The sequence below is a fragment of the Protopterus annectens genome, chromosome 9.part0 (genome assembly GCF_019279795.1).
Source record: "Protopterus annectens isolate FY-2018-M chromosome 9.part0, PAN1.0, whole genome shotgun sequence".
Taxonomy (NCBI): Eukaryota; Metazoa; Chordata; order Ceratodontiformes; family Protopteridae; genus Protopterus; species Protopterus annectens.
Genome location: NC_056743.1, coordinates 878,343,101 through 878,359,433, shown reverse-complemented (window position 1 = coordinate 878,359,433; position 16,333 = coordinate 878,343,101). Strand labels below are relative to the sequence as shown.

General features: G+C 43.4%; 1 protein-coding gene across 1 annotated transcript in view; it reads right to left on the bottom strand.

Annotated features, from left to right (window-relative positions):
• DCTN2 (dynactin subunit 2) overlaps window positions 1-16,333 on the bottom strand; it is a 767,074-nt gene that overhangs the window by 606,928 nt on the left and 143,813 nt on the right. The window contains 1 exon segment of the mRNA XM_044083609.1: window positions 10,022-10,118. Coding sequence (XP_043939544.1) covers window positions 10,022-10,118 — 97 coding nt within the window.

The window sequence follows — 16,333 nt, the reverse complement described above, 5'->3', positions numbered from 1 at the left end:
GTTAAGCATATTAAACATATCTCTATTATACCTATCAATATCTAAGACCACCATGCCACCTCCTTTGTCCGCTGGTCTAACAATGATATTTAAATTATTACATAAATCATGTAGTGCTGTTCTTTGTTTGAAATTCAAATTATGAAATTTCTTGTTGTTATTTCTACCAGAACTGTAATACATTTTATATATGTCATCTTCGACCAGTTTACTGTATGCTGCTAATAGGGGTGGAACAGGTGGAGTATATGTGCTGGGTTTCCTGATACCACCATCATATTCCCCATCCTGAAATTCTAACTTTAAAGATAAATGACGTATAAAAAGTTTAAAATCTCTGAGGGTCTCTTCTAGGGTACTGTATTTGGTGGGTATAAAAGAAAGTCCTCTCATAAGGACTTCCAACTCATCACATGTTAACTCAATGGAGGATAAATTGAAAACTAATCTCTCTTCCTGTGTTCCCACATCTTTTTGATGTTCAATGTCTGAGGGCGGTCCGGGGAAAACTTCCTCTTCTGCCGCCCTCTGCTCATTGAGCGTCTCCTCCCTTCCCCTGGTGGAGTTCTTATCGGAAAAGGGTGCTTCAAATCAAACACCTTATTGACAGCACTAGTCAAAGTTGCAGTTGCAACCCTTGAACTAACGGTAGCCCCTGTTTTCTTCCTCACTACTGGGCCATCCATGCCTGTAGGTCCACTGCTGTTAACCAAACTATTAGAACTAGTAGTTTCTTCATATTCTCTAATTGCAAAGTTGTTAGTAGTAGCAACAACTGAGTCACTAGCTCCTATAGGTGTTCCCTCATTAAGCACATTCTCTCTGTTAGCTATATTGCTAACAACTTCTGCTGACATATCCCTGCTGATGCCAGAATCTGGCGTAATAGCAAATACAGTACTGTTCACATTTATAGCAGTCTCTTGTCGTTGTGTAGAAACATTAGGACGACTGTTCGCTCTGGGCCAGGTGAAAATATTACCTAATTTGAAGTCCGTAATGTCTCTTTGTAGCTTGACCCTTTTTTGGTTGTACAACCTCTTCTCATATTGCGTGACATTGTCCAACAACACATGGCAATAGTCATTAGCTTCTTTAGCTGGAAATTGTGAAAAAATATCAGTCTTTTGTTTCTCTATCTCTATTCTCAAAGTCTCTTCAATCGGTAAGAAAAATTTATTCATTAACCTCATGTAGTTGAGGCTTACCTCCAGGTTTAGCTGCTGCCACACACACACACACCTGTCTATATATACTCGAACCCCAAGGTTGCACAAAAGTTGAGAAAAAGGCAATATTTAGTCATTGAAAGTGTTTTCAGTGAACTGCATTCAATTTCTTTGCATTCACTGAAACTACAATGAGATGACATGTTCTCATTTTTAAATACTCACCATTTTTCAAACTAAGCCATAAAAGCAGTCTTTTTTTTAGATTTAGATGAAAAAGTGTAGTTACACACTACTAATTATTCAATATTTGCATTTTGGTAATCAAGGGTAGATCATGCCTGCTCAACTTGGTTGACTTCTTTGAGTCGGTCACCAGTGTTGTGGATGAAGGTAAGATGGTTCATACAGCCTACCTTGATCTGGCCAAAGCCTTTGATACCATTCCCACTCAGGAATCACAGAAAAACTTATTAATCTAGGCAGCAACCCCTATATCACTAGGTGGGTTACAAACTGGCTCACAGATAGAACCCACAGTGTGAAAGTAGCTGACTCCAAGTCAGACTGCCAAGTCACAAGTGGAGTCCCACAGGATTCGGTCCTGGGTCCTCTCCTGTTTGGTATCTACTTCTCTGACATCCAGGCCAACATGAAGGGACTCTGGTTGACAAAGTTCGCAGATGACTGCAAGTTGGGAGCTATTATTAACTCCCCAAGTGATGCTGACATCCTACAGAAAGGCCTCAATGAGACCAACGGCTGGTGTCAGAACCATGGCCTTAAGCTCAATGCAAAAAATGTGTTGTCATCCCCTTTGGGAAAAACCCAGTTCCCTTGAATTACCACACTGATGGTAGTCCACCGAACACAGAAGGTGTTGTAAGAGCTCTTTGGACACAGGTTGACAGCAATCTCTCTTTTGACCACCACATTGCCACTGTGGTTAGAAAACCCTTCTATGTGGCACATCTCATTACTAAGGGTTTTGCATCCAGGAAGAAAGAGGTCATGGTCTCCCTCTACTCTTCCCTCATTAGGCTAATCATAGAGTACAATGACCCATTGGCATGTACCTCACTAGACACCTGCAATAACTGGAGAGGCCGCAAAAGTACCTCACAAAGAGGATCCTAGCCCTTAAACACCTGGCCTATGGACAGACTCAAAAAACTCCAACTGTCTCTGTCTCATATCGCCTAGTTAGAGGAGAGCTCTGCTTGACTTACAAAGCCATGTCTGACCCAGCTCTGTTAGAAATGCTACATCTAAAGAAATCCCAATTCTTCACACCACACGCTCCAGGGACCTCAACTTCATTACCACAATCAACAGAACATGCTGGAGGGACAGGTTAATAACCCAGAGACTGCCCATGCTATGGAATAGCATTCCCATACATGTGAAGCAGAGCACCTCGCTGGCCCTCTTCAAGAGAAATCTTGATGAGTGGATGGGAAATAGAAAATTCACCCCGGGGATCATTCCAGTGGCTCTACTCAACAGAGGCACTAGGAACTAAGGTTGGGTGGCACGATGCTAGGCTTGTAAAGGCTCCAGGGCCATTAGCCTAGTACACACCTATAAACCTAAGAGGGTTGATGTGCTGCATTCTGGTATATTACGCTTTAATACGACAAGTGAAATTACAACTGATTTTATTTAGTAGTAAGATACCTATGGACAGCGGGAGAGGTCTTCATTGGACAAGTATGTGAGAAAAAGAAGTTATGTACTCACCATAATGTTCCATCTGAGTAGTTGTACTTCATTTGTCTTCAACCTGTGGGAATACGGATCTGTATTGGATCTGAGCCGGCAAAGATTACTAGCATCAGCTCCTAGCTCCAGACTCCTCCTCTTACCCATAATACACCTCCACTGCCTTCCATCCCCAAATCGAGTTTGCAGAACTTATACTTAGAACCCAACCTGATAACATACTTGTGACCTATACTACAGCCCGTAGGCTGAACATGCACCAAGAACCGGGGGAAGGAGGGAGGGACGGTTGAAGACAAATTAAGTACAACTATTCAGATGAAACATTATGGTGAGTACATAACTTCTTTATCTGAAGTAGTTTACTTCATTTGGTCTTCAACCTGTGGGACAGAGTCCCCAGCTACTAAACTCCTGGGAGGCCCTCATGGAAGGATATTCCGGAGCACCGCGGAGCCAAAGGATGCTCTCCTTCTAGATGTCAAATCCAATCTGTAATGGGAAATAAACGTATGAGATGAGAACCAAGTAGCTGCAGAGCAAATGCCATCCAAAGATGCCCTAGATCAGAAAACTGCAAACGTAGCCATGGACCTAGTGGAATGAGCTTTAACCTGACCTGGAGGAGACATGCCTTTGTCCTTACAGACCTGCAAGATGCATGAAGAAATCCATCTAGCTATAGTGACCTTGAAAATAGGTTTGCCCAAAAATGGTCTACAGAACGAAACAAACAATTGATCAGATTTACGAAAATTTTTTGTCCTGTGTAAATAGAATTGTAACAGTCTATGAACATCCAGCATGTGTAGTTTGTGTTCCATCCTGTTGGTAAAATTGTGAAAGAACACAGGCAAATTTATAGTCTGATTGATATTGACTGGTGACGCCACCTTAGGAAGAAAAGATGGGATGGTTCAAAGGGAAACTCTATCTTTATGAAAAATCATGTACGGAAATGTTATGGACAAGGCTTGTAATTCTGAAACCCTTCTAGGAGAGGTAATAGCCACCAGAAAAGCAGTTTTCCACGATAGAAATTTTAGATCTGCAGTTGCGGCAGGCTCAAAAGGTGGAGCGACCAGAGCTTGGAAAACAAGAGAAAGGTCCCAGGAGGGGACAGGATCTTTGACCGGGGGGGGGGGGGGCATAGCAAAAACGTGCCTTTAAAAAAGGCTTTACACAGTCTAAAAGATGCCAAGGATGCAGAATTCATCCACAAGAAAATGAGAAATGGGAGCCAACTGAACTTTGATAGTAGAAGAACTAGCTCCATGCTGGAAAATATCAGCTAGAAAATCAAGAATGGCAGAAATAGGAGCCATAAAAGGATCCAAAATCCTCTGAGAGGCCCAGAAAGAAAAACGTTTCCATTTGCTGCGATATACCTTTCTGGTAGAAGACTTATGAGCAGCTACCAAAACAGACTTAACTGAAGGGGAAAGTCCGGGAGTCCTAGCAATCACGGGAACTGGAGCAGCCAAGTTGTGAGCTTCAGGCTGTCCAGACTAGGATGAGGCACCCCCGATTGGTGTGAAATCAGGTCTTGAATGGGATCTAGGATCCAAGGTGGAGCTAGAAGGTGAAACCATACCTGGCAAGGCCAGAATGGGGCAATGAGGATCACCTTGCTCCTCAGTCGACAAGCTTTCTGCAGAAACCTCGAGATGAGAGGAACTGGCGGGTAAGCATGCAGAAGAGTGGGAGGCCAAGCATGAACTAGAGCATCTCTAGGGGACTCCCCCGGTGGGAGGTTCAGAGCGAAAAACCTGCTGCACTTCGCAATGGAAGGAGATGCGAAGAGATCGCAAAAAGGTTGACCCCACTCACTGAAGATCTGTTCTGCTACTGAGAGATTCAGAGACCACTTGTAAGGCATCAGAATGGTCAGACTTAGCCTGTCCGCTAGAATGTTGGACTGTACTGGAATGTGCGTAGTGATGACAAAGCGACCGGTGGAGATCGCCCATTCTCACAATCTCATGGCCTTGCAACAAAGGGGATAAGATCTGGTCCCACCCTATTTGTTGATGTACCAGACTACTGACATGTTGTCTGACTAAAAGGCAATCGTCCCCAGAGGAAGAAAGGCATGAAGGGCCTGCAATGCTAGGAGGACCACCCTCATCTCTAGGACATTGATATGCAAGCTGGTCTCTATGGGGGACCACAGGCCTTGGACTGTCCTGCCCTAACAACGCCCCCCCCCCCCCCGAGTTGGGAGGCATCCGTGGTCACTGTGGTTTGGGCCAGGGCTGGAACAAAGGATCGTCCTTCCAAAATGTCTGGAGAGCTCATCCACCATATGAGGGACGACCAACACACTTGTCTCAGGTGGATAGGATGGGTTAGTGGTAAATCCAACAGGAACCACTGAACCGCTAGAGTCCATTTAAGAATCTGCACGTGTAGCCGAGCACATGGAAGGAGAGTTATGGTCACCGCCATCGAGCCTAGGGTCCTCAACATTGATTCCGCTGTCGGGAGATGAGAATGGTAAATTAGGGAGACATGCATCCTGAGGTTTGAACTCTCTCCGAGGTCAGGAACACTTTGCACTGTAGTGTGTCTATCCTGGCACCAATGTAATCTATCACCTGTACAGACTGTAGTACAGACTTGGCTGTGTTGACTGCCAAACCCAAACTCAGGGCAAGCTCAGAAAGTAATCCCTGGTTTGGGAAAGTACACACCTGGTGGGAGCAGTGAGGAGCCAATCGTCCAGGTACGGATAGACCTGAATCCCCTTGAAGCTTCAGGTGAGCCGCTACAACCGCCATTACTTTGGTAAACACCCTGGGGGTTGTGGTGAGACCAAAGGGCAGGGCTCAAAATTGATAATGATTGGCCCCTAGCAGGAAGCGGAGTAACCCCCTGGAGCTTCTGTGCATTTTTATGTGATAGTAAGCAACCTGGAGATCTAACGAGCACATCCAGTCACTCTCTTGCAGGTATGGCATGATGGACTGTAGTATGACCATCCAAAACTTTTCTTTGGCAACTGACAGGTTCAGGGTAGAGAGGTCTAGGATGGGCCTTAAGTCCGCCGTTTTATTTGGCTCCAAAAAGAACCTGGAGTAGAAGCCCGATCCGGACTCATCTGAGGGTACGGTTTTGATGGCTCAGTTTCCTAGCAGCATGGAAATTTCCTGTGCTGCTGCACCCTTTGCATGGGTGGAACATCCGGGAGGTGTTTGGGAGTTATGGGGGAACCCACAAAGGGGATAGAACCATCCTCTGGATATGGTCCGTTGTTATGGTCTCCCATGCCGCTGGGTGCAAGGACAATCATCCCCTGACTGCCTCCAGAGTAGAGCAGCCAGGCAACCCCTCAGGGTTGCTGCCCGGGTGTGTTCAAGAAAGGTTCTCAAGACCCAAAGTTTCGATGACCCCCTCGGCCTCTGGGCCGGTGTCCATTCTGTCCCCCTCTGCCTCTAGGGGAAGAAGAGCCCCAAGTGTCCTGGGAATATTGAGACTTCCAGAACCACATCTTCTTTTGCCCTTTCTGGTTCCAGGAAAAGGACTTTCGAGGGTTAGAGAAGCGGATCCCGACGGCAGACAGTGTCTTCCTGTTCTTCTCACTCTGGACTAGTGTTTCCTTGACGGTCTTACCAAAAAGAGTAGAGCCGTCATAAGGGGCATTGGCAAAGGGCGCCTTAAAGGGTTCGGTGAATTGGCACAACCTGAGCCGGGCGTTATGCCTCATGGACACGTTGGACCCAGCCGCCCTAGCCGCTCCTTCCATAGCATGGGAGAGGAGTCGCATGGACATATTTGATACTGCTCTCAGAGTGGCCATTTTTGCGGAGAACGCAGCCTTGTCCTCTTGCGACACAGACTTTGATGGAGACTCCTCCAGCTCCTTCACTAGATCGCTTGGGAGTCTCGTGACATGGGCCAAGTAGTTTGGCGCCCTTATTGAAAAGGTAGCTGAAGCATACCCCTGCTTCCCTAGGAGGTCCATCATCTATGGCTCTCGGTCAGGAGGGTGGACCAAAGAACTTTCCTGAGATAGTTCCTTCTTTGTGGCTGCTGCTACCACCATGGCATCCACTGGGGAGCCCTTGTTCCAGGAAATCCTGTCAATAGGGGGACTCAGAACCTTATTGGGGTGCTTGGGGATCGGCTCCACGGTATCTGGTTCCTTCCACGCCCACGAGGTGATCAAATCCACTAAAGGATCCACGGGAGGGGACACCCAAGACAAAGACGGGCCCATGCCGAAAGCCTCCAGAAACACAGACTCATCAGAGGTGGCCTTGGGGGCAGACCAACCTCCCCGCTGGCGCAGGATCTCCATGAAGTCTCCAAAGGAGACATCGTTGGGAGGGGATCTTGGGGAGCCCTCCCCATCATCTAAATCTGTGTCCTCGGTTAGGGACTCAGGGGAATCCAAGTGCCTCCTCTTGCACGAATGCTTGCGAGGCACATCTCCCATGGGGCTCTCCAGGGAGTGCTCGCAAGCCATCTTTTCCTCTGGGAGAAACGTCTGGGGCTCTTCGGGCACAGCTGTCCCTCTGGTAAGACAATGGGGACCAAAGACAGAACCTAGAGTGCCTGGGCGAAGTCCGAGGGGGTGGTCAGGGGCCTCGATCTGATGGAGAGGACCCGTTCTACCACATCGAACGCCGAAGGACAGCGGTCCTCCTGGGAAGCTAATAAGAAGGCCGGTCTCCCTGGATCCGATGTGTGAATCGGAGCCGGACCCGAAGTAGACAGAGCTCCAAGGGAAGAAACCTGGCCCAACAATGTCGGGAATCGATGGAAAAGGTTCCACACTCCCTCAGATCCAACACCCAGGCACCTGCTCTGAGAGTGGCTCGGATCAGACATGCTCCAGGCAGCTGTTGGCGTTGAGGAAGGAAGTACCATTGGTGCCGAACCCTGACCAAGGCCAACCTCGGATCAGAGAACTCAGAGACTGAAGGTCAGGGAAGGAGAAATGTGCTGAAAAAAGGGAAGTGAGCCCCCCCCTCCTGAGGGAGGGAGGGCTGGCAAGACCCCCATCTGGATCTGTGTACGGATAAAGCATCTCATCATCTTATCCAGATCCATGTCTGATAAAGAACGGGTCGACCGAGAAGTGGCCACGGACTCCGACCTGGCTGGTTGGGGAACCGAGGCTCGGGAGACTGAACGTGCCTCTTCAGGCTCTCAGGAGAACCTCGGAGACAGGAACCAAGGGGAGTCACGGATCAGTGCAGACTTGTTCGGGGACGAGGTCCAGGGACCTCTTCCTCTTTTCCTTCGTCTTCGACTCTCTCTCTCCCGCTCTCTACCTCTCCTCTGCTCCGCTACCAGAGGCCTAAATGCAGGAGTTTGAGTCCCAGCCTGGGAGGGAGGGGAAGCCAGAGGTAGAGAGGTAGTCACAGCAGCCACTGTGACTGAAGCCGAAAGAGGTTCAGTGGCAGGTAGAAGACCTTTGAGGGTCAACATGGCCTTTCTATCCTTCAAAGCTCGGGGATTGAACCCCGCACAAATGGAGCACTCCACATTAAGGTGGGCCACACCTAAGCACAACACACACAGAGTGTGGCCATCCGCTGGGGAGAGCTTATGGCCACACACTGTGCAGCGCTTAAAGATAAGCTTTTCAGCAATACTATCAAGCAAGAAGCCTTAAAAAAAGAAAGAGACAGACCAAAAACTTTCATTCTTTAGACTAATAACACACACTCACTCACCACACTAGACTGACTTGGGGGGCGGGGGGCACCACAGGCAAACTACTCTAAACTAACTACAACTACAAACCAACACTCGACGTCAAAGCGATGGGAGAGGAGAAAGGGTACCTATACTAACTTGAAATGGCTAAAAGTAACAAAAAATTTAGAAAAACTTACAATCAGAATCACCCTGCTAGCTGGAGCTCTAGAGACGCAATGTTTTACAAACCACAGCACATGAGATCTGGGGATGGAAGGCAGTGGAGGTGTATTATGGGTAAGGGGAGGGAGTCTGGAGCTCGGAGCTGATGCTAGTAATCTTTGTCATCTTGGATCCCATACAGATCTGTATTCCCACAGGTTGAAGACCAAAAGAAGTAAACTACTTCAGATCAGACAGAAAAACGCATGTGTGCAAAAACACAGTTTGAGATATTTACAGATTCATTCATTCTTTGTTGACTGGGCTAGTCTTATTAGGCTAGTGGCCTCTTTTCAGGGAAGACCTGTGGTATTTATACTACTAGGGGAAATTTGGCCAGGGCATCAGGGAACTTCCGCTGCTGTTTTTGATAGGTGCCATGGGATATTTTACATCCACCTGAGCTACCACCAACTCAAGTACACAGGGCCACCGTTTAACAACTCATCTGATAGGACGACATACTCAGGAGTGCAACACTGCCCTTATGCAGTGTCAACTACTGATCTACCTGGTATGGGAATAGAATCCACAGACTTATGCACCAAAGACAAGTGTGCTATCTATTGTGCCACTGACACCAGCATAGCTGAACAGACATAAAAGAGATATTGTGTTTTCCCCAACATGCAGCAAACTTAGGTTGATTAAATTAAGTAAGCATTTGCAACACTTGAAGAACCTCCACATAAGGGATGTGTCTGCTTTGCTCTCCATACATAAAAATACATCTGGACAGCTTTATGCAAATGTCACTTCAACTATTTGCTTCATAAAAATGGTACATACACTGCTGTCATCCACACTTTAACCACAGACCCATATCTGTGGACATGCCTGCCAATTTGAACAAAATGAACCTTGAACACTTTTACTATGTTAAGTGCAAAATAGAATGATAGTCTGATATAAATATATTTAGTTATTCTGGTTGTAATATTTGTTAGACATCTTTGCACTTAAATTATACATACTCACTCCTCCAGCACCCAAATAAACTACTCTTCCTTCACTTGCTCCCACAGTATGCACCTATGCTCTTGTTTTAATTTATTTACTATTTATTTCAATTTGACCATTTCAAAGTACCTTTTTCGGTCACAAACCGGGCCTTAGGGAAGACAAATGAAAATCAAGAAAACACAACACAAATCACAGAAATATGAATAGCATAAGAAATTTTCCCTCACCGATCACATAGACCCCCTTTTTGTCAGTGTCTTAATATTTGGCAGGTCATAAAGGGACCCAATACTCACCTAGCCCTTTCGTTCCCACTCTCTTATCCTTAAACTTGTCAAAAGCAGCATTGGGATTCACAATGAGATGTTCCACACTGGCACTTGTCAGTTCCTCTTGCACAAAACAAAACACATCTCTTTAGTCACCACAGTGTACAGTGGTAAGACCTGCAAAAAAAGGCCCAGTATGATGATTGTTGTTGCTGTCTACTGCTTAATTTATTCATTACACAAACCTTTGACTGTCAGGTCATGGTAAAGCTTATGATGTTAATACTGCTATAACTGTATCTCTCAACCTCTTAGTGCAAGAAATCTGGACAAAGCCCAACAAAATGGGGACACATTTTAAATATTGCTCTTACAAACAGTTGTTAGAGTAACAGGGTTTATTTTAACATGCATTTTCTGAAGTACTCAAAGCCTGAAACTTGCACGTATGCCATTATTTAGTGACTTCAATCCTCGGATCATTCCAGTGATTTGCCTGAAAACCACAAATTTTGTGAGGAACAGACCAAAAATATGAGCCAAAAATCTGGACAGTTCAGAGGTATGGCTATAACTCAATATATTTCAGTAACATTTCTGACAATATTACCAGTTAAAATCTTCCCCCTCTTACTAAGGCATCAGTGGTCATTCACACAAACACACACTGCATTACTGGAAGGGGGCGCAACTCCCTACCATGTACTACAGGAAAAGTATCATCATGATTTAGTAAAGATCCATGAATCTAGCTGAACAGATCACAGAAAGCAGAATAACTGCTGGTGGTCAATAAGCAAACTGCTATCCTTATTCAGAAAAGTGTCCTGTCAGCATCCACCCTTTCTACAATGGTGTGTCATCCTGGAGTCACCATGAACTGCTACCGAACTCAACTTCAGCAGAACAACTAATGTCAGCAAGGCCTAAAGATACAGTGTGTCTGCCATATGCCAATGAAAACATACCAGTGTTAACATGCTCCAAACAGTACATGATTACCAGCAGCAGGCAACTACAAATATCCCTACTAGTAATGTACAGTTTGTTTTAAATGCTAGTCATCTATTTTGGCTTCCATTCTTTTTCTGTCTTTCCACCACCATCAACTTGCTCTAAATAGTGGGGTTTCCTAACAAAACAGCTCATTACTGCAAAGTACTTAAATTATGCAAGTCTCCAAGTGCCTTTACAGTTCTGCAAGGAGTCAAACCTAATGATGCTAAAAAAGACACTACTCTATTTGCTCTGCAGACAGAAAACTGGATCAAGACCACCCTGTAGCTAAACCACTATATACACAATAGAGACAGTCAACAGATCAGAAAGGCATTATTCAAACAGTTTAATCTCAAATTTAGTAAACCACATCCAAACTTATCTACCTTCTTGTAAAATTATTTTCAAAAAGTGCAATTATTTTGAGTGTAATTTTGCTTTCATGAAAGAAAAAAAACAGAGCACAGCAGGTGATTAGAGTTGCCGATGTGCCTTGACATTTTCAGAAGCACAATGAATACATATGGAAGCAGAAACATAATTAACCTAGCTCAGCAGATGCTAAAAGAAATGTCATTTTTTTTGTCAGCAATTCATGCTGTCCTGCATTCATTAAGACACCAGAATGACACAACTGACACCAGAATCCTCCATTCAACCACATAAATGATTCAACATAGCCCACTTCTAGACATACAAGGCTCCTACCAGTGTGTGTACGTATGAAGGTGCATGGGGGGATTACTAATATAATATGAGACTTGCATTAGAAATGAAAAAGAACATTTAAATTATCTCCTTCTACTATATACAATGTTATCATTTGGACTGGTTAGTGACTTGTGCTAAATTCCTGCCTCTAATGCTTGGATGCTGAGAAGGCTATGAGTTCTACTACATACCAGATGCTTGAAGCTCTCAGTGGATAAATGGAGATCTTAAATTTCTACTGATAAAAATGAGTCCTTCTGACTTGCAATGAATATATCTTCATAACCCACTTCAGAAGATAATTTTATGAGCTATTTATCTCCCAATACTTCAGTTGTATAGGAAAGCAGTTTTGAAGGGGAAAACAAACAAAAAAAACTTACTGGTATGCTCTTTCATGAGAACTTGAGCACAGTGACATCACCAGGAACCATTCCTCAAACAGTTCAGTTTAGTTCTTTCTGGTCATCGGTGATATAGCAGGTTCTTGCATTTTCAGTAGCATGCAAAACATGTTGCCCAGGCAGCAAAGGCTAATGTATCTTACTGTTTCTAATGATGGGTATACCAGAAATTACTTTTGGTTTTTAACTTTTGAAGTAAGACTTATTCTACTTGGGATTCCAGTACAGTCAAGTAAAACATGTGATTACTTCACAGAAAAGAACACCAGTTTCGCAGACTAAAAGAATAGTACACTGCATACAAAAACATACTAACAACTACCATTTTTAGGCATTATACTTGATATATGATGCTTCTACAAGGAAACTACATTTCAAAATTAGGGGAAATATTACAAGGTAACCACCTTTGACAACCAAGAAAATAATCTTAAAAACCAAATAAGAACATTTACTAGGATGTGGTTTAACAGCTCAAGTCCCAGAATCCTGGAATGTTTTACTGTCTAGTAGAGTAAGTACTCAAACCACTACAAAAAATTGTCAGGAATACATGGAGAGAGAGGCAACTGCAACATTATTTTCTCTCCTTACCAACTGAAAACTTGGGCGATGGTGCTTCCCAAACATAAAACTGTATCAAGGAAGATGCAGGTACCTACAGGCCTGTTGGTTTTGATTCCCATCCAGGAAAGGTTACGCAACACACAAACTATTTGGTGGCCTGGGGAAGCATCTCATTTCTAATTGATCTGTCTTAAGGCAAACAACAAAACACTGTAGATGTGTTGCTAGTCTGACATGATTTGGTTCTTTGACAAGGTCACTTCTGTGGGTGGGGAACAAGTGAAGCCCAGCTAAACTTCAGTGATGCTTTCTGACACCAGGCCTCAAAGATTGTCAAAAGAATATAAAGACTGGCCCCAAAACAGAGGAGTGGATGGGAAACCAGCTGGCGGACTGAAGCTGAAAGTGGTTACTAGAGGGGAAATGTCAGAAGAATGTATGTAAGCAGTGAAGTTCCACATGGTTCAGAGTTGAGACTAATCCCATTTGGAAAATCTACATCAGACACCACAATGATCCTAGGACTAAGAACACATGTATGAGGACAAGAAAAACAAGCTTTGCAACATTCACAAACTGGGGTGTCTCTCAAAAGAGAGTTTTGGCATGTGTCATCATGGGTAATTAAATAAAAACACTAAGCTAATTTTGATGAGATTTATTTACCAACTCCATAAGCTTTTGCACTTAGGAAGGTTTCATCAAAGTCTGATGAACTTGCTAAGGGAGAAAGCATACAAAGCTAGCAAAAATACATATTTTACTAAGAGCTGGTACGGTACTTTAGCTTTATGTGGGTGCCACCTAATTATGCTTTTAAACACTAATGTTTTCTGACAGGCTAAAACCAAACCAAAATAAAACAAAATGAATATGAGGTCATGTACTCTGGATGGATGGAAGCCAAAGAACATACAGTTTTGGCTGGGCAGGTCTCAAGCTGAACAGAAGACAGAAAGGTCTTGAGGGTAACAATCAACACTAGGATGAATTACAAAGTTATTGTTTGTTGTTGTTACAAAAAAACACTGAAAAAGAATTATGTTGGGGAAACAGCACACTGGATGCGGATTCAGGTGATGCTGGTAAGACCACATCTGAAGTACAAGACATAATTCTGGAGGCCATACAAAGATAAATTAGGCAAACAAAATGTGCAAAAGAGTTGCCAAAATGGTGATGAGATGGACAGCAGAATATGTCCCAAAAATGTGAAAGCTGCACAAGCAATTTTGAGAAAACAATGGAGATATGAACTGGACAGTTAATTTTTGGATAAGTGAGAGGCTCTGAAGCTGATGAGGGAGAATGGGTATGGAAACATGGGTGTCAGATGGAAAGGTGCTTTTTCAAGTCAGATGTGAAAAGACACTGTGGAAAAGTTGGCAAGGACCTGGAATGTGCTGACTGATCTAATCGTATACTTCAAGTCCTCACTGGGTACGTTCAAAACTGCTTAGTAAGAGCAAAAAATATACACAGAGGACAAGAGTATCGGAAGAACAGCTGCACACAGACTAGCTTCAATACTTGTTGGGTTTCAAAAGACCATAAAGGTTTGACAATTGTTTATTATACAGGTTATACTAGAATACACAGCAATAAATTCATCTAACTAGCATGAAACCATTTCAGTTATTATGCCACTTATTGCCTTGAAAGTTTTTTTTTCCAGCTCTGGACCCATAAACTTCAACTGCATTTGTATTTGCTTCACTTATTGGATTTACAACATAATGTGAGTGAGTAAGAGTTTTATGGACATAGTTTGTTCCACAGATGTTATAAATTCCTTGGTATGTGGCACATTCATTTCTAATGAATGTGCTTCCAGGAAACACATGGGATTGTATCACAGGCAGGAGTGTGCTGGCATCCCACGCTGTCAGAAAGGTAATATAGCCATACTTCTTTCCACAGTCATATATACCTAGTACCCACTTACCAGTAATTGCTAGATAAGATCCTCTATTGTACTTTGCACTCACCAGCAAACTTTCATTAATTTCAACAGTTTCTCTTGGACCTCCTAACCGGGTCTTGTAGCAACTTCCAAGTATGTATATCCCTCATAAATTGATACCAGTCTACAACAGACTTTCATGTCATTTGAAACAAAGTTGCGGTCTGGCTAAGAGGAGTACAGCATACCCAATGAAAAATCAGTCTTACGAGTTTTGTCAATGGATTTGACATAGCTCAAAATAAGTGCCATAAAGAATTCCAACATCAGTCCTACAATCCTTTTTACAGCATTGCCAAGAAGCTTCTTTAATCTTTTTTTCATATACTTATTTGAGTTCCACAAATAGAGCAATCCATTTCTGAGGGAATAATATTAAATGATTGTAAAAAAAAAAGTATATTACTGTAAAAACAGTCATGGTGTTATATTAGTACAATTTTGAAATCTCAAGAACAGTAATATCAAGTACTGTTATGAAAAGAAAATAACGGCTATAATTGTTTGTTTTTATTAAGTACTTGTTGCTGTGATACTACAATCATATCTACACTGCCCCTTTAATAAACCACTCGCTCCCCACACACAAATGCGCACAGATATCCAAAATTTGGGACTTGGCTACTACAGTAACCAATGCAATCACTTATGTTAAAACCTTACTCAGTAAACGTCATGGTGTTACCAGCAGAGATAGATGAAGCAGATCTCTCACAGCTACTGCAGCTAACAAAACTAAGCAGGAAGACAACTACTTAACATATTTTATATTAGCTTAAAAAAGCTGAAGATTGTTAAAATGCAACACAGTCTTTACCTCTGCAGTAAATGTAATAAGTATCTAAAGCAAAATGTAGCTGACCTTGAAACAGAAAAATCCTATGTGCTCCTAAAAGAAAAAGACCCTAGTGAAACACATACCAGCTAGGCAAGTTGTGCAATACTGTCTACCAGCTGTAAACATGGGCATAGTTACATTAAGCTAAAGAACCGTGTCCACACAAACAAACTCCCCCCTCCCCACAAATTCTGCTTCTGATCATATATACTGTGTACTACAGTCCAGTCTGAGCACTTACAAACAAGGCTTAAAGCAAAAAGGATCAAGGGTTACTGATGCCAGCAACTCTAAATGGTGCTTTAAGTGGCCGTAGCCATAGGCCAACTAGGCAGCTACCTAGGGTGCCATTCTAGCAGGGTCGTTTTTCCAGTAATCTGGATGGTGCAGGTAGACCTGGATGGGGGAACTGGTGAGTGTGTGGGGGTGCTGTGGAGCCCTTTTGCCAAGGACACCAGCTGACCAAAGGCCGTCCCTGGACGGTGCCAGACTATTTTTCAACCTGAATTGGAAATACAGAGTTCACACAAAAAGTGATGCCTGCATAATCACAATCTCAAGGTGTTCCTCATTAAAAAAAAGTTAAGACAAATATCGCCAATTACTAGTTATCAAAATCTTGACACCTAGTAACAGATTACTAGGTCCTGTAAGCATAAAAGTGCACTATGAATATATCATGCAGAGGAGTAATTTGGGTTACAGAACACTATTGTCTAAATGAATGAATGACTGAATTTATATACTGGTTTTAGTATTAATACCACAACGGCATTAACAACTGCTTCTGGTAAAGACAAAAATCATGTTTTATTACATTATGCAAGTTACCAGGAGGGTGAAAGGTCAAGACTCCT